Source organism: Amblyraja radiata, chromosome 1 (assembly GCF_010909765.2).
Source record: "Amblyraja radiata isolate CabotCenter1 chromosome 1, sAmbRad1.1.pri, whole genome shotgun sequence".
Classification (NCBI taxonomy): domain Eukaryota; kingdom Metazoa; phylum Chordata; class Chondrichthyes; order Rajiformes; family Rajidae; genus Amblyraja; species Amblyraja radiata.
Window position 1 is genome coordinate 115,619,920 of NC_045956.1, and position 27,437 is coordinate 115,647,356.

Consider the following 27,437-nt stretch of genomic DNA (forward strand, 5'->3'; position numbering starts at 1 on the left):
GGGGAGAAAGATTTAATATAAATGCAGGGGTAACTTTTTTTTTTTAACGTAAAGGTTGGTGGATGTATGAAACAAGCTGCCGGAGGAGGTAGTTGAGGCAGATACCATCATGACATTTAAGAGACACTTGAACAGGTACACGGAGAGGATGGGTTTAGAGGGTTATGGGCCAAGCATGGGCAGGTGGAACTAGTGTGAATGCGACAAGTTGGTTGGCGTGGGCAAGTTGGGGTGGGGGGCTTGTTTCCTCGCTGTATGACTCGATGACCTTCCTGTGATTTTGACTGCTTTTACCAATAGACAGAATGTGAATCAGCGAGCGAAGGATAGATGCTTGAAAGACACTGAAGACAATGGCTAAAAGAAGGGAAGAAAAGCCCGTACCGTAGATTTCCTAGTGAGAGGTAGATAGATGAAAATGGATTCAAGTGAACATAGTTTTATCCAGCTGGTGATAAGTAGCCAAATGAGCATAATACAGAACACTTTAAATAGTCACTAAATATCTGAATGCCAAATAAAACCTACCCAGGTTTCCTTCTGAGACTCAGACATATGTTCCACAAAAATTAAGTGCGTTGCTGTCAGATATAGTGAACCAACTGCTGCCTTCTTCAATAAGACTCCATCCAACAAACGGACATTTTCAACCTAAAAACATAAATAGTTCAGTGCAAAAAATCTCAACTCAATTCAATAGATGTAAAGTCATAACTGAATAATGAAATGACATAGCAATTAAGCCGTGACTTTTAACTGTCCCAGAAGAGCTGTAAATGAAAGCAAATATTTATGATACATTCGAATCCCACTTTGTTCTTCAGTCAAATAATATCAGCTAACCATCGGTCATCCTTATCTGCAGAACTGAGAATTGTACTTGCAATTAAGTTATTCATAATAGTAATTAAAGCAGTTAGGTTCTTTGTCTACTTAAGGGGACAAAGTTTTTACATTCACAGATGGCATTTTATCACTTACTCACTCAGGAATGTATTCAATCTGTGTGTATTGTAAGTTTTATAAAAAGTAATTCAAAATCTTAGAAACCTGCAAAATAATATAGCTGTGTGAAGACAATCTCAAAACTAAGCAATTTAACACCCCAAAATGAGTAGAACATTCACTTATTTTAAAGACACCATGTGTAAATGTAATTATAAGGTGGAACTATTCTGCCTGTTCCACTGTGCACGAGAAACTTCAGATGCTTTCACCTGGAACATAAAACAAATTGCTAGAAGAATTCAGCATCCCTGTCGGCAAAATGAAAGCAGCATCTTTGGAGACAAAGGGACTATCTCTTTGCCTTCACATATACTACCTGACCTCCTGAATTTCACCGGTGACTTGTTATTTTATCTTTACTTCACATGTTTATGGTACCATTTGAATCTACTGATGTATTCGTAACCCTACAAACACTGTCAGGCAACTTTTGTTTGACACTTTTTTCTGAAATTCACAGTTTAGCTGATAATATCTCACAGCAACAATTTAAAAAAGCATCAAGATAGAACAAATTACAATTGACCAGAAAATGATAATCCTTTATTTAGTATCTGATGTTTGTGCTCACTCAGTTTTTTAAAGTTCTGCCGGGTCAGAAATTATTTTGATTTCAAACCATCATCGAGGACACAATGAAACCTTTAAAAGCATTCTTAACAATCCAGCAATAAATCTCACTTCCAAAAGAAGTGGCAAACATATTTTTTCAAGGAGAGGATAAAAGATAATAATAGGCAAACTTAGGCCCAAAAGACTATTATTGTTATTATTGCATTATAATTGTTTGTTTATTTTTTGTGTGCATATATGTGTGTGTGTGTGTGTGTGTGTGTGTGTGTGTGTGTGTGTGTGTGTGTGTGTGTGTGTGTGTGTGTGTGTGTGTGTGTGTGTGTGTGTGTGTGTGTATATACACACACACACTGAACAAACCTTTTTACTTGTTTTCTATATTTTTTACATGTACCATGTCTACATATTCTGTTGTGCTGCTGCAAGTAGAATTTCATTCTGGAACATATGACAATAAAACACTCTTGACTCTCGAACTCACAATTGAACTTCTGGCAACAGCTCATCCACAAATTTTGCTTGGACGTTGAGGGAAACCAGAAAGTAAAACCATATAACCACATAACAATTACAGCACGGAAACGGGCCATCTCGACCCTTCTAGTCCGTGCCGAACACGTATTCTCCCCTAGTCCCATATACCTGCGCTCAGACCATAACCCTCCATTCCTTTCCCGTCCATATAACTATCCAATTTATTTTTAAATGATAAAAAAACGAACGTGCCTCCACCAACTTCCCTGGAAGCTCATTCCACACAGCCACCACTCTCTGAGTAAAGAAGTTCCCCCTCATGTTACCCCTAAACTTCTGTCCCTTAATTCTCAAGTCATGTCCCCTTGTTTGAATCTTCCCTACTCTCAGTGGTAAAAGCTTATCCACGTCAACTCTGTCTATCCCTCTCATCATTTTAAAGACCTCTATCAAGTCCCCCTTAACCTTCTGCGCTCCAAAGAATAAAGCCCTAACTTGTTCAACCTTTCTCTGTAACTTAGTTGCTGAAACCCAGGCAACATTCTAGTAAATCTCCTCTGTACTCTCTCTATTTTGTTGACATCCTTCCTATAATTAGGCGACCAAAATTGTACCCCATACTCCAGAATTGGCCTCACCAATGCCTTGTACAATTTTAACATTACATCCCAACTTCTATACTCAATGCTCTGATTTATAAAGGCCAGCACACCAAAAGCTTTCTTTACCACCCTATCTACATGAGATTCCACTTTCAGGAAACTGTGCACAGTTATTCCCAGATCCCTCTGTTCACCTGCATTCTTCAATTCCCTACCATTCACCATGTACATCCTATTTTGATTTGTCCTGCCAAGATGTAGCACCTCACACTTATCAGCATTAAACTCCATCTGCCATCTTTCAGTCCACTCTTCCAACTGGCATAAATCTCTCTGTAGACTTTGAAAATCTACTTCATTATCCACAACCCCACCTATCTTAGTATCATCTGCATACTTACTAATCCAATTTACCACACCATCATCCAGATCATTGATGTACATGACAAACAACAGTGGACCCAACACAGATCCCTGTGGCACCCCACTAGTCACTGGCCTCCAACCTGACAAACAACCATCCACCATTACTCTCTGGCATCTCCCATTCAGCCACTGTTGAATCCATCTTGCTACTCCACCATTAATACCCAATCATTGAACCTTCTTAACCAACCTTCCATGAGGAACCTTGTCAAAGGCCTTACTGAAGTCCATATATACAACATCCACTGCTTTACCCTCATCAATTTCCCGAGTAACCTCTTCAAAAAATTCAAGAAGATTAGTCAAACATGACCTTCCAGGCACAAATCCATGTTGACTGTTCCTAATCAGACCCTGTTTATCCAGATGCTTATATATATTATCTCTAAGTATCCTTTCCATTAATTTGCCCACCACTGACGTCAAACTAACAGGTCTATAATAGCTAGGTTTACTCTTAGACCCCTTTTTAAACAATGGAACAACATGCGCAGTACGCCAATCCTCCGGCACTATTCCCGTTTCTAATGACATTTGAAATATTTCTGTCATAGCCCCTGCTATTTCTACACTAACTTCCCTCAATGTCCTAGGGAATATCCTGTCCGGACCTGGAGACTTATCCACTTTTATATTTCTCAAAAGTGTAAGTACTTCCTCTTCTTTGAATCTCATAGTTTCCATAGCAACTCTACTTGTTTCCCTTACCTCACATAATTCAATATCCTTCTCCTTGGTGAATACCGAAGAAAAGAAATTGTTCAATATCTCCCCCATCTCTTTTGGCTCTGCAGATAGCTGTCCACTCTGACTCTCTAATGGACCAATTTTATCCCTCGTTATCCTTTTGCTATTAATATAGCTGTAGAAACCCTTTGGGTTTACTTTCACCTTACTTGCCAAAGCAACCTCATATCTTCTTTTAGCTTTTCTAATTTCTTTCTTAAGATTCTTTTTACATTCTTTATACTCCTCAAGCACCTCATTTACTCCATGCTGCCTATAATTATTGTAGATCTCCCTCTTTTTCCGAACCAAGTGTCCAATTTCCCTTGAAAACCATGGCTCTTTCCGATTTTTACTATTTCCTTTCAACCGAACAGGGACATAAAGATTCTGTACTCTTAAAATTTCACCTTTAAATGTACTCCATTTCTCTTCCACATCTTTCCCATAAAACAAAATGTCCCAATTTACTCCTTTTAAATCCTTTCGCATCTCCTCAAAGTTAGCCTTTCTCCAATCAAAAATCACAACCCTAGGTCCGGTTCTGACCCTCTCCATAATTATATTGAAACTAATGGTATTGTGATCACTGGTCCCGAACTGTTCCCCAACGCATACCTCTGCCACCTGACCCGTCTCATTTCCTAACAGGAGGTCCAGCACCGCTCCTTCTCTAGTAGGTACTTCTATGTATTGCTGCAAAAAACTATCCTGCACACATTTTACAAACTCCAACCCATCCAGCCCATTTACAGAATGTGTTTCCCAGTCTATGTGTGGAAAATTGAAATCTCCCACAATCACTACCTTGTGCTTACTACTAATATCTGCAATCTCCTTACATATTTGCTCTTCCAATTCTCGCTCCCCATTTGGCGGTCTATAATACACCCCTATAAGTGTTGCTACCCCTTTCCCATTTCTCAGTTCCACCCAAATAGCCTCCCTAAACGAGCCCTCTAATCTATCCTGCCAAAGCACTGCTGTAATATCTTCCTTGATAAGCAATGCAACACCTCCACCTCTTGCCCCTCCAATTCTATCACACCTGAAGCAACGAAATCCTGGAATATTTAGTTTCCAATCACAGCCCTCCTGCAACCATGTTTCACTGATCGCCACAACATCATACTTCCAGGTGTCAATCCAGGCTCTGAGTTCATCCACCTTTCTTACAATGCTCCTAGGATTAAAATATACACATTTAAGAAACCCACCCTCTCTTATTCTCTGTTTATTGTCTTTTTCTTCTCTCTCCCCTACATTTTGGGTCAGAGTGCTACCATTCTCTGCCTCCTGACTCACACACTGACTGCTAGCTTTCCCAATTTGAGTCCCTCCCCCCAACCATACTAGTTTAAAGTCTCCCCAGTAGCCTTTGCAAATCTCCCCACCAGGATATTGGTCCCCCTCGAGTTCAAGTGCAACCCGTCCTTTCTGTACAGGTCACACCTTCCCCAAAAGAGGTCCCAATGATCCAGAAACTTGAATCCATACCCACTGCACCAGTCCCTCATCCACTCATTTATCCTCCACCTCGCTCCATTCCTACTCTCACTGTCGCGTGGCACAGGCAGTAATCCTGAGATTGTTACCTTTGCAGTCCTTCTCCTTAACTCTCTACCTAACTCCCTAAATTCTTCTTTCAGGACCTCTTCTCTTTTTTTACCTATGTCGTTGGTACCTATATGTACCACAACCTCAGGCTCCTCTCCCTCCCATTTCAGGATTTCTTGGACACGTTCAGACACATCCCTGACCCTGGCACCAGGGAAGCAAACTACCATCCGGGTCTCCTGTCTGCGTCCACCGAATCGCCTATCCGACCCCCTGACTATAGAGTCCCCTATTACAATTGCCCTCCTCTTCTTTTCCTTACCCTTCTGAGCAACAAGACCGGTCTTTATGCCAGAGGCCCGGCCGCTGTCGCTGCCCCCAGGTAGGCTGTCTCGCCCACCTTTACTCAAACATGAGTACTTATTTTCAAGGTGTACAGCCACCGGGGTACTCACCAGTCCCTGCCTCTGCCCGTTGCCCTTCCTAACTGTGACCCAGTTTTCTGTCTCCCGTGGTCTTGGAGTGACCACCTCCCTGTAACTCCTATCTATGACCTCCTCGCTCTCCCTGAGCAGACAGAGGTCATCAAGTTGCTGTTCCAGGTTCCTAACACGGTCCCTTAGGAGCCCCATCTCGACGCACCTGGCGCAGATGTGGACATCTGGAGGGCACTCAGACTCCATGACCTCCCACATCTGACATCCAGAACAGTAAACTGCCCTGGCCCTCATTCTCCCCCTTAACCGAATACAATAAAGCCTTAACCGGGATACAAGCCAATCAGCTGCTTCCTCTAGTCCGTTTGACCAATCAGAGGCTTCCACCAGACTCCTTCTCTGGAAGTGAGATCTGCGAATGGAACGTTGCAGATTTTGGTTCCTCCCTCTGTCACGGCTCCCGGGCCTCTGTTGAGACAAGCCCCGCGATGGGTTTTTAACTCACCACACGGAGGTCGCTCCTCCCTCTGTCACGGCTCCCGGGCCTCTGTTGAGACAAGCCCCGCGATGGGTTTTTAACTCACCACACGGAGGTCGCTCCTCCCTCTGTCACGGCTCCCGGGCCTCTGTTGAGACAAGCCCCGCGATGGGTTTTTAACTCACCACACGGTAAAAGCGAGCAGGATCCAAGAAATATGGCTTTCCTAAGTTACTGCAATATTTGTGGTGACTGTTCTCCCAGGATAAGAAATGTAGAATTAGCAACATTTCTTTTTTTTTTTAATTGGAGCAACGTGAGTTTTGAAAATACCTCAGTTCCACAGATCCAACGATAAAAATGTTATATTCAAATTCATCTATCATGAGATCAGAGACGTGGAATGTGTCATTTGTCACTCAATAGGAGATTGTCTCTCTACCAGCAGATCAAGCGAGTGGATTAAATCCAAGAAGCTAGGTAAAGATATATTTTTTAAATAGAGCAGAACCACACAATTCTATGTAACTTCTGTTAAAACTGAACAAACACCCAAATCTATAAGCACGCCATCAGCACACAATATTTGAATTAAATTTTGCCTTTTACATTACATAAGCAAACACGTTTTCCATATTAAGTATAATAACTAAAGGTATTGTAAGTCAAAAAAAAAAAGGAGCTTTGTGACTTTCCGTAAGGGACAATAAATATGCTTAGAGGCTAAGTAACAACCCAAGGGTTAACACTGCACTTAGTTGTACTGACCATTATGAAATATAATAGCAGCAGGGAAAATAATATATTACATTTTCTAAGCATGAATAGAAGCAGTTTATGTCTAGTTCTTTTTTTTTTTTTTTTAATTGTGAGCAAAACACAGGATAAAGCTCTTCTTATACTATTCCAAGAATTGTCAGCCAACAACCCTGTCTTGCAGGGTAACTGTTTTGTTTCCCACACCAACCACTGTTGTGCTGCCTCAGGATTATACTTCCAACTCCGTGCTATGAATTCATGTCTAGGTAACTAGGTCAAACTGTATTCTTATTTCACTTTGGTCCTTCACAGTAACAAGCATAGACTTGACTCAAACTCCTGCGGTCAGGATGCAATTGCCAATTTTGTGCCACGTTTTCCCTTTTAAATAATTATTAATCAATGAAAGGGTTTTGTGATGCTATAAACAAGCGGAATTGGGCAGAAAGTTGGAGAACACATTTTAGTAAGAAAGCAGAAGCCATTTAAACAGTAAACGGTGAAGATTAAAAAATAATGAGAAACAATAGGAAAAAGTCATAATTTAGCAGATTCCTGTAGTGTAATAATAATAATAATAATAATAATAATAATAATAATACATTTTATTTATAGGGTGCCTTTCAGGACTCTCATGGACACCTTACAATTAATACAAACATGACACCTTACAATTAAACAAGCATGAAACAAAAACAACATATACAGCAACAATACACAATTCGGAGAGAGAGCAGCGGCAGCCAATCGCGCCAGCGTTCACTCTCACCTCCAGCAGCCATGTTTTCCCATAGGGTGAACAGAGCAAAATACAAACTTCCTGATTTCTCACTGCCTTCTCATCCAGTCCTAGGTTTTTGATTCTTATTATTTATGGTAGTGTGTCAAGCCATAGCCAGGGCACCTCCCATGGATTTTACATTGTAAATAATTGTAATGTCAACAGTTTCCCACAACCTGGAATTGATGTTATAGAATATAGAACAGTAAAGTGATAATAAAAATCAACTACAGATGCTGGTGTATACAAAGATAGACACAAAATGTTGGAGTAACATCAGGGGATCAGGCTGCATCTTTGGAGAAAATGAAAAGGTGGCTTTTTGAGTCAAGACCCTTCTTCAGTCTGAAGTCTGTGCTGCAGTATTCCTTTTTAAAATAAAGACAAACTGTCCAATATAAATATGAAATAAGTGGCCGGTGCAAGTGGAACATGATTTTAATATTCCTGACTGTAAAAAATATAGTAATATAGCAGGGGCGTCACAGTGGCTTAGGTAGAGATGGTGCCTTATAGCGCCAGAGACTCGGGTTTGATTCATACTACAGGTGCTGTTTGTACAGAGTTTGCACATTCTCTCTGTGATCACGTGGGTTTTCTCTGGGTGCTCCGGTTTCCTCCCACACATAGAAACATAGAAACATAGAAAATAGGTACAGGAGTAGGCCATTCGGCCTTTCGAGCCTGCACCGCCATTCAATATGATCATGGCTGATCATCCAACTCAGTATCCTGTACCTGCCTTATCTCCATACCCCCTGATCCCTTTAGCCACCAGGGCCACATCTAACTCCCTCTTAAATATAGCCAATGAACTGGCCTCAACTACCTTCTGTGGCAGAGAATTCCAGTGATTCACCACTCTCTGTGTGAAAAATGTTTTCCTCATCTCGGTCCTAAAAGATTTCCCCCTTATCCTTAAACTGTGACCCCTTGTTCTGGACTTCCCCAACATCGGGAACAATCTTCCTGCATCTAGCCTGTCCAACCCTTTAAGAATTCTGTAAGTTTCTATAAGATCCCCCCTTAATCTTCTAAATTCTAGCGAGTACAAACCGAGTCTATCCAGTCTTTCTTCATATGAAAGTCCTGACATCCCAGGAATCAGTCTGGTGAATCTTCTCTGTACTCCCTCTACAGCAAGAATGTCTTTCCTCAGATTAGGAGACCAATACTGTACGCAATACTCCAGGTGTGGTCTCACCAAGACCCTGTACAACTGCAGTAGAACCTCCCTGCTCCTATACTCAAATCCTTTTGCTATGAATGCTAACATACCATTCGCCTTCTTCACTGCCTGCTGCACCTGCATGCCTACTTTTAATGACTGGTGTACCATGACACCCAGGTCTCGTTGCATCTACCCATTTCCTAATCGGCCACCATTCAGATAAAAGTCTACTTTCCTGTTTTTACCTCACATTTATCCACATTATACTGCATCTGCCATGCATTTGCCCACTCACCCAGCCTATCCAAGTCACCTTGCAGCCTCCTAGTATCCTCCTCACACCTAACACTGCCCCCCAGCTTCGTGTCATCCGCAAACTTGGAGATGTTGCATTCAATTCCCTCGTCCAAATCATTAATATATATCGTAAATAGCTGGGGTCCCAGCACTGAGCCTTGCGGTACCCCACTAGTCACTGCCTGCCATTGTGAAAAGGACCCGTTTACTCCTACTCTTTGCTTCCTGTCTGCCAGCCAGTTCTCTATCCACATCAATACTGAACCCCCAATACCGTGTGCTTTAAGTAAAGTGGGCGGCGTGACTCACGTCGCAGCGGCCTCTGCAGTCCGTCTGTCTTTTTTAATCTCGTTTGAATGTAGATTTTATTTTTTTTTAAACTGGGTATGTGTGTGGGGGGCGGGGGGAAAATCTTTCCCCTGCACGGAGAACCCGACCTTTTCTCTGTCGGGTCTCCGTTGTCGTTGGGGCCTAGCACCGTGGAGCGGCTTCCAACCGGAACGACCTGGGGCTCCAGTCACGGCGCTGCGGACTTACCCACCATCACGGAGCTGGCCGAGTTCAGAGCGGGAGGAGCGGTGGTGGCACGCTGCTGTGGCCTGACCCAGGAGATTCGGAGGCTGCAGCCGCCGGCCCGGTGGACGGTGACACCGGGAGCCCGCGGGTCCCTGGTGGGAGACCGCTTTTCGGGGCTTCCGCAACGGCGACTTCTCCCGCCCGAGTGGCGGAGTTGAGGATGACCTGGAGCAGGGCCTTACATCGCCCGCTTTAAATGGCCGCGGGACTTGTTAGCGAACGCCGGGGGCTCCAACACCAAGACCCGGAGCGCGGCCTTGCATCACCCGCCACGGCTTTATAATTGCCGTGGGACTTATTTACCATCGCCCGCCGGCGGCTTTGACTCTGACATCGGGAGGAGAACGAGGAGTGCAGGGGAGAGATATGACTTTGCCTTCCATCACAGGGAGGAGGAGATTCACTGTGATGGATGTTCGTGTAAATTGTGTTGTGTCTTGGTTCTTCTTCTTGTTTGTATGACTGCAGAAACCAAATTTCGTTTGAACATCTGGGTTCAAATGACAACAAATAAATTGTATTGTATTGTATTTTATTGTATTTTATTGTATTGTATACTAATCTCTTATGTGGGACCTTGACCTCCAAAGACATGCAGGTTTGTAGGTTAATTGGCTTCTGTAAGTTATCCCTAGTGTGTAGGATAGAAGCAGTTCACGGGTGATCACTGGTCGGTGCAGACTTGGTGGGCTGAAGGGCCGTTTCCACACTGTATCTCTGAACTAAACTAATCATGAAAACTACAGTGCCCTCCATAATGTTTAGGACAAAAACCCATCATTTATTTATTTGCCTCAGTATTCCACAATTTGAGATTTGTAACAGAAAAAAAATCACATGAGGTTAAATCTGCACATTGTCAGATTTTATTAAAGGGTATTTTTATACATTTTGGTTTCACCATGTAGAAATTACAGCTGTGTTTATACATAGTCCCCCCCATTTCAGGGCACCATAATGTTTGGGACATGGCTTCACAGGTGTTTTTAATTGCTCAGGTGTGTTTAAATGCCTCCTTAATACAGGTATAAGAGAGCTCTCAGCGCCTAGTCTTTCCTCCAGTCTTTCCATCACCTTTGGAAACTTTGATTGCTGTTTATCAACATGAAAGTCAAAGAAGCCATTTGAGACTGAGAAACATGAATAAAACAGTTAGAGACATCAGCCAAACTTTAGGCTTACTAAAACCAACTGCTTGGAACATCATTAAGAAGAAAGAGAGCACTGGTGAGCTTACTAATCAAGGATGACAACTGATGACAGAAGAATTCTCTCTATAATAAAGAAACACCTGTCCGACAGATCAGAAACACTCTTCAGGTGTGGATTTGTCGATGACCACTGTCCGCAGAAGACTTCACGCTCAGAAATACAGAGGCTACACTGCAAGATGCAAACCACTGGTTAGCTGCAAAAATAGGATGGCCAGGTTACAGTTTGCCGCGAAGTACTTAAAAGAGTAACCACAGTTCTGGAAAAAGGTCTTGTGGACAGATGAGACGAAGATTAACTTATATCAGAGTGATGGCAAGAGCAAATATGGAGGGGAGAAGGAACTGCCCAAGATCCAAAGCATACCACCTCATCTGTGAAACACAGTGGTGGGGGTGTTATGGCCTGGGCATTTATGGCTGCTGAAGGTACTGGCTCACTTATCTTTATTGACGATACAACTGCTGATGGTAGTAGCGTAATTAATTCTGATGTGTATAGACACATCCTATCTGCTCAAGTTCAAACAAATGACTAAAAACGCATTGGCTGGCTGTTCATTCTACAGCAAGACAATGTCCCAAACATACTGTTAAAGCAACAAAAGAGTTTTTCAAAGCTAAATTCTTGAGTGGCCGTCAATCACCCAATCTGAACCCAATTGAGCATGCCTTTTATATGCTGAAGAGAAAATTTAAGTGGACTAGCCCCCAAAACAAGCATAAGCTAAAGATGGCTGCAATAGATGGCTGCAAAAGATGGCAGAGCATCACCAGAGAAGACACCCAGCAACTGGTGATATCCATGAATCGCAGACTTCAAGCAGTCATTGCATGCAAAGGATATGCAACAAAATACTAAACATGACTACTTTCATTTACTTGACATTGCTGTGTCCCAAACATTATGGTGCCCTGAAATGGTGGGACTATGAATAAACACTGCTGTAATTTCTACATGGTGAAACCAAAATGTATAAAAATGGCCTTTATTAAAATCTGACAATGTGCACTTTAACCACATGTGATTTTTTATATTACAAAAATCTAAAATTGTGGAGTACAGAGTCAAATAAATAAATGATGGGTCTTATTAAACATTATGGAAGGCACTGTATATGCAATCGAGAAATTCACTTGTTTTATTCCCAGCAATCTAACAAATGTCAGAGATGAAAAGCATAATGTAATGATACAACACTCCGTCTTTAATTAGAAAAGTATATACACTGATTTATGTTCAGCCTTTGATGGCCAGAGGTGATCACAAATGATCTAGTCAATGAAATGCAGGCATTCTTGCATCTCAGCAAATAATTAGTTTTTCTGTTGATTCTGATCAAGGGATAAATATTGGCCAAGACAGCCGAATAAACACACTGCTCTTCAAATAGTGCCCAGAGATCTTTTGTCCTGCTGATAGTTACAATGTGCCTGCCCGTCTCGTCAGTAAGATATTGCACTCGCATTCCATTCAAGAACTTCAGTCCAAAATATTTCCAACTCCAAAAGTCGAATGCTACAACTAAACCAGAGTTACCATCTGACATCAATTGCAAAAAAAGATTTGTCAAACAATGCAAGGATATCTGATCAAAAATAGTTTGAGAGTACTTGGGTGCCCTGCAGCATGAATTTATCACTGAGTAACTTTCCAAGGACTATTTCCAATGATATGCACAAAGGATTATTACTTACCCTAAAAATAAACAGAAAACACAAAAACACAATATACCAGACTCAAGACGCATAAGATAACAATGGATTTTTTAGTCCTGCTTCACCAGCTCTTGGTCAAGACTTTTAATAATCACCACTTACTATTTCAAGCAAAACCATATCATGCATCACTTTTTTTTTTTTAAAGCTGTAGTGTACATTTTTAGCAAACATTAATAAGGAAATCACCAACAACCATATTGCAATTATGGCGCATAACTGTTAGTGCATTTAGGTTATAGAAACAAGGAACTGCAGATGCTGTTTATAAGAAAATACATAAGTGCTGGAGTAACTCAGGTCAGGACCTTTTGAAGGAACGTCACCTATCCATGTTCTCCCGGGATGCTGCCTGACCCACTGAGTTATGCACCTGTCCCACTTAGGCGATATTTTAGGCGACTGCAGGTGACTAGGCTGTTGCCACATGGTCGCCGGGGTGTCGTCTGTATGGTCTCCTCAGTCGCCCAAAGAGTCGTACCTTTTTTCCGGTCGCCGCTGGATTTTGAAACGTTTTGGCGACAGTCGGCGCCCGTGAGCTTGACGCCAACGATCATAGCCTGACGTAGGTGCTGTTGCCAAGATGGTGTAGGTTGCTGCCATGATTACGTAGGTTGGCGCCGATGCTGGCTTCAGTGAATTCCATTGGTGACTACATACGTCAACCGGCGACAGGTACCAGTGACTGAATTGGCCTACCTTGTGGTAGCTTGGCACAGGTGGATGTAGGTTGGCGTAGGTGTGGTCGTAGGTGGACATCCTAATGGGCGCCGGTTGCCGTAGCTTGACGTCGACTAGCAGGTAGTTTGTTGTAGACATTGTCGTAGGGAGGTCCAGTCGCTGTTTTTTCAGCGACCTGCTACGACTACGAGTCGCCGGCAGTCACCGAAAAAATTGCCTAAGTGGGACAGGCCCATTACTCTAGCACATTGGTTCTTAACATTTTTGACCCCACGACCCCATCAAACATTCTTGGTCAGTACTGTGACCCCCAAAACAAACATTGAAAAAAAAAGCCTGATTTATTAAAACATGTCTGCCAGTATTCAGTCAATGGGATGACTGAAAATGCTTCCCAGCCATCAGGCGATCAAAACGAGGACGAATGCTCGACAGGCAGCACCTCATGTCAGTGTTGATCACAAGCCTATTGTGTGCCTTCATTATCAGAGTTACCATGGTTGAGAATCCAGCCTCACAGTGATAGGTTGAGGGGGACTGGGCCAATAGGGTCAGAGCCCTCTTCGAAAGAACAGGACAATCCTTCAATTTCAGCCAAAATGTGGCGAGCTCTTGTTCCATGAAGGTACACAAAAATGCTGGAGAAACTCAGCGGGTGCAGCAGCATCTATGGAGCGAAGAAAATAGGCAACGATTCGGGCCGAAACCCTTCTTCAGAACCTTCATGTTCAATGAAATCACTCTTGAGCTGCGCATCTTCATGAATTCGGTAAAATTCAACCTTCGCAGCCACGTTATTATTGCTGATAGCACCGTCTTCAACGGAAAAGGGTTCGACGATCCACTCATCACGAGAGCGGTCGTCCAGTCTGGGAAATTAACATTCGATGGCTTCGCTAATTGCCAGAAAATGGGTTGAGATCTCCTCGTGGAAGTGGCATTCAGCATCTGGGGTAGCATCCATGAGAGGCGTCATCTCAGGGAAGATAGTCGTGTCACCATCCTGGACTCTTCTCTGGTAAAGATGAATCTTCCTCCTGAACGCTGCCACTTTGTCACAAGCCATGTGTAGCATTGGGAGGTTTCCTTGAAGTAACAGGTTCAAGGAATTCATCTTGGCAAAAAAGACAGCCAAGTAAGCAACATTCATCACGATCAGTTCATCCTGCATCTTTTCATGAAGATGATTCTCCTTCTTGGTACACCCTCTCTCCAAGAACAGCGCTATTTCCTCTCGAAGTTGAATCACACAATTGAGAACTTTACCACGCGAAAGCCAGCGCACCTCTGTGTGGAATATCAGAACATCGGCGCCCATTTCTTCACACATCACTCTGAAGATTCTTGAGTTTGTTGTGCTCCCTCGGATGTGGTTCACAATCTTCACCACATCTGAAAGCACTTGTGGAAGACCAGGAGGGAGAGTCTTCATCGCTAAAGCATGGTGATGTATCATGCAGTGGGTAAAGGAGACATAGGGAGTGATATCCTTCATGAAGGCTTTGAGGCCAGATCTGCTTCCGACCATGGAAGGTGCCCCATCTGTACACAGCGCGACATGTCATTCCCAGCCAAGCTCATGTTTGATGAGGGCTATCAGCATTCTGAACACATCTTCTCCCCGAGTGGTAGTGGCCAATGGCTCCGAGAACAGGTACACCTCCTTCATGGCTTCTCCGTCGAGGTATCGAATGTAGACTAGCAGATGGGAACACGAGACAACATCTGTTGACTCGTCCAGTTGCGGTGAATACACTGGGCTGCTCTTCACAGCGCTCACTACTTGCAGCAGAATATCATTACTCATATCCGAGATTCGACTTTTGACTGTGTCATTCGAAGGGGAAATCTGTCTGAACATGCTGTTCCCCCAGCACCAACTTCGCTGCTTCAAGAAGGCATGGCTTGATAAGCTCTTCACCGATGGTGTGAGGTTTCTTAGTCTGTGCAATTCGATAAGCAATCCGGTATGAAACCTCCAGCGCTGCTTCATTTTGACGAGCGCTGTGACCCGTCGAATCGATGCGGGAACCCTTGAATGTGGCTTCTTTTTGTTTTTCCACGCCCTTCCCTGCCAGGTCGCTGTGACGACTCCAAATGGATCTTCAGTTTTCTGGGCTTCATGCACTCTTGGCTCAAAACCTTGGCACAGATAACACATTGCGGCTTGACCATGGATTTTTGAACAATGCTTGTCAAACCGAACTTGAGAAATGCTTCACTATATGTGCGCTTCTTGGCGGACGTGGTTCGCAACGCACAGTTCGTGTGCGTATACATACACGCTAACGCGAACAAAATACTGTGTGTGGTATGTACCTTTGTTAGGTTCCTAAAAATGGGCTCAATAATAGATATGTTATTTATAACTCCTTCATGACCCCCAGAAAAACCCCAAACGACCCCCATGGGGGTCACGACCCCCAGGTTAAGAATCACCGCTCTAGCACATAATGTATTTGGATTATTCCATGCACACGATGCAGGTGATGAAACCTTAATCTATCTATCCCTTTTAAAGTCTCATCTTGTCTGTATGTCTGTATATGTTGTATGTTATGTATCTTCTTCAAAACGCTATGTGCTAGCGCTTAAAATTTTACATAGTCTGACACATTTTTGCATTCCACGCCGTAATCAGGTTCAGAAGGTTTTATGCTATATTTCATGTCATTGATATTTCAAGGTTTAAAAAAGCCAACTTATCAAGATTTTTACTGCCAGCTACCAACAAACTTCGATACAAAGTTGAAATACACGAACACTCTATGCTTACACCAACCTTTTACCTGAATGGGATATCACAGCCCTCCACCCAACATTTGCAACAATGTTACCATCACAGCTCCTGGCAGGACAGGAGGGGGAGGCTCAATTGGTATTGCAATTGGGGAAGTGCAATTGGATTTTTTTTTTAAGTCCACTGCTGAGGGAGGCAGGGGAGTGCAGGAATCTTATGTTTGGCAACTGGGTTAAGTTGGGGGACCACGCCTCCCGTGGGGGCTATAGGTTTAATGGTGCAATATTGTGTTGGGGAACGGGTTGCGTTGGGGGACCAGGCCTCCCGTGTGACAGGGACCCAACATTTCCCATAGAATTGCAGGCTCACCTAAGATAGCATATTATATGTATGTAATTAACCCTCAGTGTGGCCTGCACACAAGAAACCAGGGACGTGCATTGCATTTGCACAATTGAAAGAAAACTTGATCCAAAACCAGGTTTTACGCGCAATCATTTGCATTGTTGCCTTTCAGTCGAAGAGCTGCAATTACGATTGGAACTTGAAGTTGTACAAATGTCAAGCTCAAGTGTCACAACTGGAAAATAGGTAAATGGTGTCTTTAGCAGTTGTCCCACAGAATTTACTATGGCTGGGAACACAAGAGCCTGAAATCAAAGATGATCTGCTATTAATAGAAAGAGTAAAAAGGGTTGAAATTGGGAGATTCTAAACACTAAACAATCATGGCATTGGGGCAATGCACTAGCATGGAGAAAGGACTGGCGAACTAACAAAATAGGATCAGGATTAATAGGTCATTTCAAGACTGACAGGCTAACAGGCATGGTGCCACAGGAATCAGTTCTGCAACTACATTACTGACTTATAAAGGATTCAAGGATATTGCAGCCTTATTTGCAGATGAAAAAGAGATGGAAAATCAATTTGAGTAGGCAAAGAAGCTGCCAAGGGATCTAGATTGGTTATACGAGCCAGCGAAGATTTGACACATGGAGTTTAATTTGGGGAAGAATAAAAGGGAATAATGTGTATATCGAGATAGACCACAGACTGCTGCTGTACAGAGGGATCTGGGTGTCCTCATACACAATACTGGAATTTATAAGGAAGATAAATGAGAATGTTTTCCATTATTGTGAGGAAGGCCGTAATACAAATGGAGAAAATCTTACAAAGCTACAGGCCTTTGGTGAGACCCAGCGTAGGCTTGGAGATCGTTTCGCCGAACACCTCCGCTCGGTCCGCATTAACCAACCTGACCTCCCGGTGGCTCAGCACTTCAACTCCCCCTCCCATTCCGTATCCGACCTCTCTGTCCTGGGCCTCCTCCATGGCCAGAGCGAGCACCACCGGAAATTGGAGGAACAGCACCTCATATTCCGTTGGGGAGTTTGCATCCTGGTGGCATGAACTTTGAATTCTCCCAATTTTGTTAGCCCTTGCTGTCTCCTCCCCTTCCTATCTCTCCCTCAGCCCTTGGGCTCCTCCTCCTCCTTTTTCCTTTCTTCTCCCCAGGGATCCCCAGCGAGGGATCCTGCTCCGGATGGTAAGTCCCTGCCGTGCCCGTGGTTAGAAGCAGGCCGCGGGCCGGCTGTCAGAGCTCTTCTTCTCCGGGGTCCCCAACAAGGGATCCCAGGCTCAGACTTCACCTTAAACCTATGTCCTCTGGTCCTCATTCACCAACTCTCGGCAAGAGACTCTGTGCATTTACCTGGTCTATTCCTCGCATGATTTTATACACCTCTATAAGATCACCCCTCATCCTACTGTGCTCCAAGGAATAGAGTCCCAGCCTACTCAACCTCTCCCTGTAGCTCAGATACTCTAGTCCTAACATCCTCGTAAATTTTTGCTGTACTCTTTCCAGCTTGACAACATCTTTCCCATAACATGGTGCCCTGAACTGAACACAATACTCTCAATACAGCCTCACCAACGTCCTATATAACTGCAACATGACCTCCCAACTTCTATACTCAATACTCTGACTGATGAAAACTAATGTGCCAAGCCTTTTTGACCAACCCTATCTACCCGCGACTCCACCTTCAAGGAACCATGCACTTGCACTCCTAGATCCCTCTGCTCTATGACACTCCCCAGAGCCCTACCATTTACTGTGCAGGTCCTGCCCATGTTAGACTTCCCAAAATGCACAACCTCACATTTCTCTGTATTAAATCCCATCAACCATTCCTCAGCCCACCTGGCCAATCGATCACGATCGTGCTGCAATTTGTCACAACCATCTTCACTATCTGCATAACCTCCCAGTTCTTATCATCTGCAAACTTGCTAATTTTGCCATGTATGTTCTCATCCAAATCATTGATAGAGATGACAAACAGTAATTTACCCAGCACAGAAACCTGAGGTACACCACTTTTGACACCTCAAGCCTGTCCCACCATTCATGATCATGGCTGAACCTCAACTCCTCTTCTCTGCATGTTCCGCAGAACCCCTAATTCCTTGATCTTCATTGGACAACTCCATCTACATTTTGATCCAAGTTGTGTCTTGTCACAGACTTCTAGCAAGAATAACATCCATCTACCACAATCCTCGGTCTTCCATGAGTAAGCCAGATCCAAATCCAAATGACCGTCACTGTGGAATCCATGCATCTTAATTACCTTGATCAGCCTACCACAAGGGACTGCATCAAATGCCTTACTAAAATTCATATAGGCAACATCCACTGCCGTACCTTCATCAATCACCTTCATCACCTCCTCAAAAATATCTGTCAAGTTCGTACAGCATAACGTGCCATGTACAAAGCCATGTTGACTGCTCCTAATTTGCTCATACTCTTCAAAATGCGAGTAAATCCTATCTTGGTTAATCCACTACCACAGCTTCCCTACCGATGATATGAGGCTCATTTGCCTACCATCTCCTGGATTATCTCTACTCTCCAATTCTCTGGGACTTTGCCTGTGTCTAGAGAAGAAACCTTCGTCAAGACCCCTGCAATCTTCTCTCTTGCCTCTCTCAATAACTTGCATAGAACTTATCAGGCCCTTAATGATCTACAGAGAGCCCCAACACCACCTCCTTTTTGATCTCAAACTGCCCTAGCATATTAGTCTTCCATATAGACAGTAGACAATAGGTGCACGAGTAGGCCATTCGGCCCTTCGAGCCAGCACCAGCATTCACTGTGATCATGGCTGATCATCCACAATCAGTACCCCATTCCTGCCTTCTCCCCATATACCTTCACTCCTTTACATTTAAGAGCTCCATCTAACTCTCTCTTGAAAGCCTCCAGAGCATTGACCTCCACTGCCTTCTGAGGCAGAGAATTCCACAGATTCACAACTCTCTGGGTGAAAAAGTTTTTCCTCATCCCCGTTCTAAGTGGCTTCCCCCTTATTCTTAAATTGTGGCCCCTGGTTCTGGACTTTCCCAACATCGGGAACATGTGTCCTGCCTCTGGCGTGTCCAAAACCCTAAATAATCTAGTATGTTTCAATAAGATTCCCTCTCATCCTTCTAAATTCCAGTATACAAGCCCAGCCACTCCATTCTATCAACATATGACAGTCCTGCCATCCCGGGAATTAACCTTGTGAACCTACACTGCACTCCCTCAATAGCAAGAATGTTCTTCCTCAAACTTGGAGACACACAATACTCCAGGTGTGCTCTCACTAGGGCCCTGTACAACTGCAGAACGACCTCTTTGCTCCTATACTCAACTCCTCTTGTTATGAAGGCCAACATGTCATTCGCTTTCTTCACTGCCTGCTGTACCTGCAAGTTACTTTGATGAACAAGGACCCCCAAGATCTCTATGTACTTCCCCTTTTCCCAACTTGACATCATTCAGATAATAATCTGCCTTCCTGTTTTTGCCACCAAAGTGGATAACCTCACATTTATCCACACTATGCAGCCATGCATCTGCCCACTCACCCAGCCTGTCCACGTCACCCTGCATCCTCATAGTATCCTCCTCACAGTTCACCCTGCCACCCACGTTTGTGTCATCTGCAAATTTGCTAATTTTACTTTGAATCCCTTCATCTAAATCATTGATGTATTTTGTAAATAGCTGCGGTCCCAGCACCGAGTCTTGCATCAGCCCACTAGTCATTGCCTGCCCTTCTGAAAGGGACCCGTTTATCCCTACTCTTTGTTTCCTGTCAGCCAACCAATTTTCTATCCATGGCAGTACCCTACCATGTGCTCTAATTTTGCCCACAAATCTCCTATGTGGAAGCTTATCAAATGCTTACTGAAAGTCCAGGTGCACTGCATCCACTGGCTCTCCCTTGTCCATTTTCCAAGTTACATCCTCAAAGAATTCCAGAAGATTAGTCAAGCATGATTTCTCCTTCATAATCCATGCTGACTCGGACCGATTCTGTTACGGCTAACCAAATGTGTCGCTAATTCATCTTTTATAATTGACTCAAGCATTTTCCCCACCACCAATGTCAGGCTAACTGGTCTATAATTGCACAACCTCACATGCTGATAAATGTGAGGTGTTACACCTTGGCAGGACAAATCAAAATAGGACGTACATGATAAATGGTAGGGAATTGAAGAATACAGTTGAACAGAGGGATCTGGGAATAACCGTGCATAGTTCCTTGAAGGTGGAATCTCATATAGATAGGGTGGTAAAGAAAGCTTTTGGTATGCTAGCCTTTATAAATCAGAGCATTGAGTACAGAAGCTGGGATGTAATGTTAAAATTGTACAAGGCATTGGTGAGACCAAATCTGGAGTATGGTGTACAATTTTGGTCGCCCAATTATAGGAAGGATGTCAACAAAATAGAGAGAGTACAGAGGAGATTTACTAGAATGTTGCCTGGGTTTCAACAACTAAGTTACAGAGATAGGTTGAATAAGTTAGGTCTTTATTCTCTGGAGCGCAGAAGGTTAAGGGGGGACTTGATAGACGTCTTTAAAATGATGAGAGGGATAGACAGAGTTGATGTGATCAAGCTTTTCCCTTTGAGAATAGGGAAGATTCAAACAAGAGGACATGACTTCAGAATTAAGGGACAGAAGTTTAGGGGTAACATGAGGGGGAACTTCTTTACTCAGAGAGTGGTAGCGGTGTGGAATGAGCTTCCAGTGGAAGTGGTGGCGGCAGGTTCGTTGGTATCATTTAAGAATAAATTGGATAGGCATATGGATGAGAAGGGAATGGAGGGTTATGGTATGAGTGCAGGCAGGTGGGACTAAGGGAAAAAAATAGTTCGGCGCGGACTTGTAGGGCCGAGATGGCCTGTTTCCGTGCTGTAATTGTTATATGGTTATATGGTTATATGGTTATAATTCCCTGTTTTCTCTCTCCCACCTTTCTCGCTCCTTTCTTAAAAAGTAGGATAACATTAGCCACTCTCCAATCCACAGGAACTGATCCTGAATCTATAGAACATTGAAAAATGATCACCAATGCGTCCATGATTTCTAGAGCCACTTCCATAAGTACCCTGGGATGCAGACCATCAGGCCCTGGGGATTCATCAGCCTTCTGTCCCATCAGTCTATTCAACACCATTTCCTGCCTAATGTGAATTTCCTTCAGTTCCTCTGTCACCCTAGATCAGGGGTCGGCAACCAACAGCCCCCGGGCCGAATGCGGCCCGTAACCCGAAATCACCCAGGCGTATATTTTTTTCCGTCGTCATCTGGCCTGCAGACTTCCCGCATGTCCGGTACCTCCCGGGCCCGAGGCGCGGTGATGCAAGGAGGCCTGTGCTGGCGGCCGCGATTACGGAGCCGCCGAGCACTAGAGCTGTACCGCATCCTGCGCAAAGCTGTGTCTGGGCTTCACTGTCGGGATCAGGGTTGTTAATTGGCCGGGGACGAGTGAGTATGAGTATTGGAGCCACCGCCTTCAGGACAGAGCCAAGACAATGGTCCGTTGGTTCGCCATGTTCGAAAGCGCTAGTAACTAGGGGCCAGTGCTCCTGGTGGTGTCCTTAAAGCTGTGGGATTCATGTGAACACGTGATTTGATGCCTGCCATCCGGGGCGGGATGGGGGTGTGATCTATGTGAACACGTGGTAGATGTGGTACGCCATCCACTCACAGACATGTGTACTGGCCACTATGCAGAACAAAGGTTGCCGACCCCTGCCCTAGATCCTCTGACCACTAGTAAATCAGGGATATTGTTTGTGTCTTCCTTAGTGACTCACTCTTATAGTGACTCCCATGAATACAGGTTTATTTGATTAAATTTAAACTAATATTCTATTGTTGAACTAAACTAATGAAATAAAGATTTACATGTGCAAAGAAACCTATCACATCATCATTGGCTCCCTGAAAGGTTTTACATTAAATAAATCACATTATGTAGTTAATGTCGTCATCTGGTGGTTAGGTTCCCAATGAAGCAAAATGAGATAAATGACGTTAATCTGTTTTTGACAGAAACAATTGTGAGAGGTGGGTTCACCATGACTCATGCCTCAACCCTCCGAAGGCTCAACATGTAAGCAAATAACGACCAAGGATGAATTATGCCATTTTCAACTGAGATTGAAAATGATACAATCGCAAAGTCATCCTGTTTCAATGTAAAGAAAAGTGTAGTGCAAAATGGACAGTTGATCTCATGGTGTTAAGCTGAATCACCTGCAGCTCAATACCGTCAAGACCTAGGAATTGGTGGTGGACTTTAGGAGGAGAGGAACACCCCTGTCCCTTGTCTCCATCAATGGTGTGGATGTGCAGTTTACCAGGGAGTACAAATACCTGGGAGTGTACCAGGACAGAAAGCTGGACTGTTCCAGGAACGCTGAGGCCCTGTACAAGAAGGGACAGAGTCGGCTGTACTTTTTGAGGAGGCTCCGCCCCTTCGACATCTGCAGTAAGATGCTGCAGATGTTCTACCAATCGGTGGTAGCCAGTGCCATCTTCTTCGTTGCCGTGTGCTGGGGCAGCAGGGCGAAGGCTGAGGACGCCAATAGGATCAACAAACTCATCCGGAAGTCTGGCTCCGGCCTGCGGGCGGAGTTGGATTCATGGGGGGTGGTTTTGGAGGGGAAGATGCTCCTCAAACTGCTGAGCATCCTGGATAATACAGCTCACCCCCTCCAAGACACACTGGTCAATATGAGGAGTACCATCAGCAGCAGACTGGTTCCATCCAGATGAGACCGAATCCCCCCCACCCCCACCCCCCTCCTCAAACTTTGCACATCCCCAAGCCTTTCCACTCGTCACTTTAATTTCATGTTTCATGTATTCTGTGTTTTTTATGACTGTTGGCAGATCAATTTCCCTTCTGGGATAAATAAAGTTCTATCGTATCATATTGTGTTGTAATATTTCCTCATCGCTAAACCCACCAAAACGTGATCACTAGACTCATAGCTTCATGGTTTCTTATGATACATTGTTTAGAAACAGATTTACTGTGAGGTGATATTTGATTGTTCAATTTGTTTGCATAATTTGCCACATTCATCAATACTATTATGGTGATACTTTGAAAGCTTCAATTGTCTATTCAGTAAATGCATCACCAAATCCAAATACTCAGCAAAGCAAAACAATTAACTAACTTCACTAGGTGTTGAACTTCAATATTTTACGTCAATGCCTCTTGGGCCAAGTTTGAAGGGAAAAGCAGCCATTCTGAAATAACTACTTTCAAGTGATATGTGCCGGCGTCATGTTCATCAATGATACCCACCACCATCATCGTTTGCCATTATGCCCAAACATTAATAATATAAATAATCTCGTTCTTCGAGAATTGTGTGCTGAAAATGAATTATCTTTGGAAAAGCGTGAGGCACAAAACATTTGCATTTGCTTGTGTAGGAAGGAACTGCAGATGCCGGTTTAAACCGAAGATAGAGACAAAGTGCTGGAGTAACTCAGCAGGACAGGCAGCATCTCTGGAGAGAAGGAATGGGTGACGTTTTCAAAGTAGGGTTCAGTTGCTCCAGTTGCAGGTAGCTCTCTCCTCTGAAGACAGAAGAGATTCTGTCCGATGGATCTAAAATGTCTTTAACAAATACAATGATTTCCCTAAAAGATTTCCCTAAAAGAGCATTGTTACATTTTGCATGTTTTAAAGAGCAAGTATTCATGCCCTCAAGTCTAGGCTATCCTTGATTTAAGAAGCTACGAATCAAAACGAGATCAACAAAAAAATTTTAAAGGGGAAATAAAGTTAAAAAAATTATTTTTATATTGTTAAACAGGCAGTCAGGGATTGTTGCCATTATTACAGGCAACAAGTGATACCTGCTACAATCAGAAAAAAATGACTTTAAAAAAATCGTAAATGCAAATGAGGTTGAAGCAAACATTTACAGTCATAAACAGCTGAAAGTCATTGAGACCTTCTGATCAAAATTGCTACAATCATCTGTTACTCGTGGCTCAACAAACTATTTGTGCACTATATATTTACTTTGCTTTTGCTTTTGTGTCACTGCCATGTACTTCCACCTTATACACCTACTTTACCTCTAGTTCATAATTAAACATCTGTCATTGTGGCTGAGTAGGTCAACATAATAATCCTTAGCTGGTGACATAACTTCAGAAATTCATGCCATGTTTTGACGGACAAGGGCTGATATGGGATAGTCAGCATGGTTTTGTATGTGGGAGTTTGTGTCTCACAAATCTGATTGAATTTATTGAAGATGTGACCAAAATGGTTGATGATAGCAGAGCTGTAGATGTTGTATATTTGGACTTCAGCAAGGCATTCAACAAGGTTCCGTATGGTAGGCTGCTCTGGAATATTGATCGCATGGGATCCAAGGAGAGATTGCTAAATGGATAGAAAATTAGATTCATGGAAGGAACGAGAGAGTAATGGTGGAAGGATGTTTTTCCGACCGGAGGCATATGACTAGTGGTGTGCCTTAGGGTTTGGTGTTGAGCCCATTGCTGTTTGTCATTTACATCAATGATTTGGATGAGAACTTGCATGGCACGATCAACAAGTTTGCCGATGACACTAAAGTGGGTGGTTTTGCAGATAGTGAAGATGGTTGTCAAAGATTATAGCAGGATCTTGATCGGATTTCCAGGTGGGCTGAGGAATGGACCTTAATACAGAGAAATAGAAACATAGACATAGAAATTAGGTGCAGGAGTAGGCCATTCGGCCCTTCGAGCCTGCACCGCCATTCAATATGATCATGGCTGATCATCCAACTCAGTATCCCGTACCTGCCTTCTCTCCATACCCTCTGATCCCCTTGAGGTGTTGCATTTGAGAAGTCTAACATGGGCAGGGGCTACACAGTGGGGCTCTGGGGAATGTTGTAGAGCATAGGGATCTAGGAGTGCAAGTACACAGTTTTTTGAAAGTGGCATGACAAGTAGATAGGGTGGTCAAGAAGGCTTTCATCTGTCAGAATATTGAGAATAGTTGCGAGGTTACAGTTATATAAGACATTGGTGAAGCCACATCTTGAGTATGGTGTTCAGTTTTGGTCACCATGTAATAGGAAAGATGTTGTCAAGTTTGAAAGGGTTCAGAGAAGATTTACCAGGGTGTTGCCTGTACAACATCATGTGAGGAATAGATCAAGTAGATCCTGGTGAACTTCTACCGCTGCACCATCGAGAGCATCCTTACCAACTGTATCACAGTATGGTATGGCAACTGCGCTGTCTACGACCGGAAAGCACTGCAGAGGGTGGTGAAAATTGCCCAACGCATCACCGGTTCCTCGCTCCCCTCCATTGAGTCTGTCCAAAGCAAGCGTTGTCTGCAGAGGGCGCTCAGCATCGCCAAGGACTGCTCTCGCCCCAACCATGGACTGTTTACCCTCCTACCATCCGGGAGGCACTACAGGTCTCTCCGTTGCCGGACCAGCAGGTCCAGGAACAGCTTCTTCCCTGCGGCTGTCACACTACTCAACAATGTACCTCGGTGACTGCCAATCACCCCCCCCCCCCCCCCCCCCCCCCCCCCCGGACACTCCTCCCACAGGAAAAACACTATGTCTGTATACATGCAAATAGATTTATTTATTGAAATCATATTCTATGTCGCTCTTCCAGGGAGATGCTAACTGCATTTCGTTGTCTCTGTACTGTACACTGACAATGACAATTAAAGTTGAATCTGAATCTGAGGCGCACAGTCATTTGCCCAGAGTAGGGGAATCGAGAACCAGAGGACATAGGTTTAAGGTGAGGTGTGAAAGATTTAAAGGGAACCTGAGCTTTTTTTACACATAGGGTGGTGGGTGTATGGAACAAGCTGCCGGAGGAGGTAGTTCAGGCAGGTATTATTGCAACGTTTAAGAAACATTTACACAGGTACATGGACAGGATAGGCTTAGAGGGATATGGACCAAAAGCAGGCAGGTGCAGATGGGGCAAGTTGGGCCAAAGGGCCTGTATCCGTACTGTATGACTTCATGACTCTAATGTGATGAGTAGAGCAGTGCTGTACAGGTACAGTACAGCCCCCGCATTACAGAGTGTTGTATTCTGAGAAAACCAGCCGTATATCGCGATGTTTTATAACAGAAACCTTTGATAAAAAATTGTCAACATCCATGTTCTCCAGAGATGCTGCCTGACCTGCTGAGTAACTTCAGCTTCTTGTGTCCTTTTGTCAACGTTTATTGTTTATTTTGTGTCTATTTAGTTATTCTTTCTCATAAGAGTAAATTTTTATTCCAAAGCTCAAATTTGTTTGGCAGTGATTTGAGAATTCTGTACGGATGAATTTCCGTAACCGGAACTGTATAATGCCAGGAATGAAGACGTTCAGCTATAAGGAATGATCAGATGGACTACTATCGTTAGGAAGCCAAAAATAGTTTAATTATGGTGCATACAAAATGTTCTCCGTGCAACGACATGGGATTTTCCCAGGTGCTCTATTTTCTTCCCACATCCCAGAGATATGTGGATTGCCCAGTTTATGTTATGTGTAAGTTGCCCCTGGTGTGTAGGAGGTGATTTCCTGGTCCGAGAACACTAACGCAATTATCAAAAAAGCTCATCAGCGCCTCTACTTCCTGAGAAGATTACGGAGAGTCCGTTTGTCAAGGAAGACTCTCTCTAACTTCTACAGGTGCACAGTAGAGAGCATGCTGACCGGTTGCATCATGGCTTGGTTCGGCAATTTGAGCGCCCTGGAAAGGAAAAGATTACAAAAAGTAGTAAACACTGCCCAGTCCATCATCGGCTCTGACCTTCCTTCCATCGAGGGGATTTATCGCAGTCGCTGCCTCAAAAAGGCT

The 27,437-nt window shown here is 43.7% G+C and overlaps 1 protein-coding gene across 1 annotated transcript in view; it reads right to left on the bottom strand.

The window, feature by feature from the left end:
* mtmr7 (myotubularin related protein 7) overlaps positions 1-27,437 on the bottom strand; it is a 110,999-nt gene that overhangs the window by 73,106 nt on the left and 10,456 nt on the right. Inside the window, exon 2 of the mRNA XM_033029319.1 lies at positions 529-651. Coding sequence (XP_032885210.1) covers positions 529-651 — 123 coding nt within the window. The remainder of the gene's footprint in view (positions 1-528; positions 652-27,437) is intronic.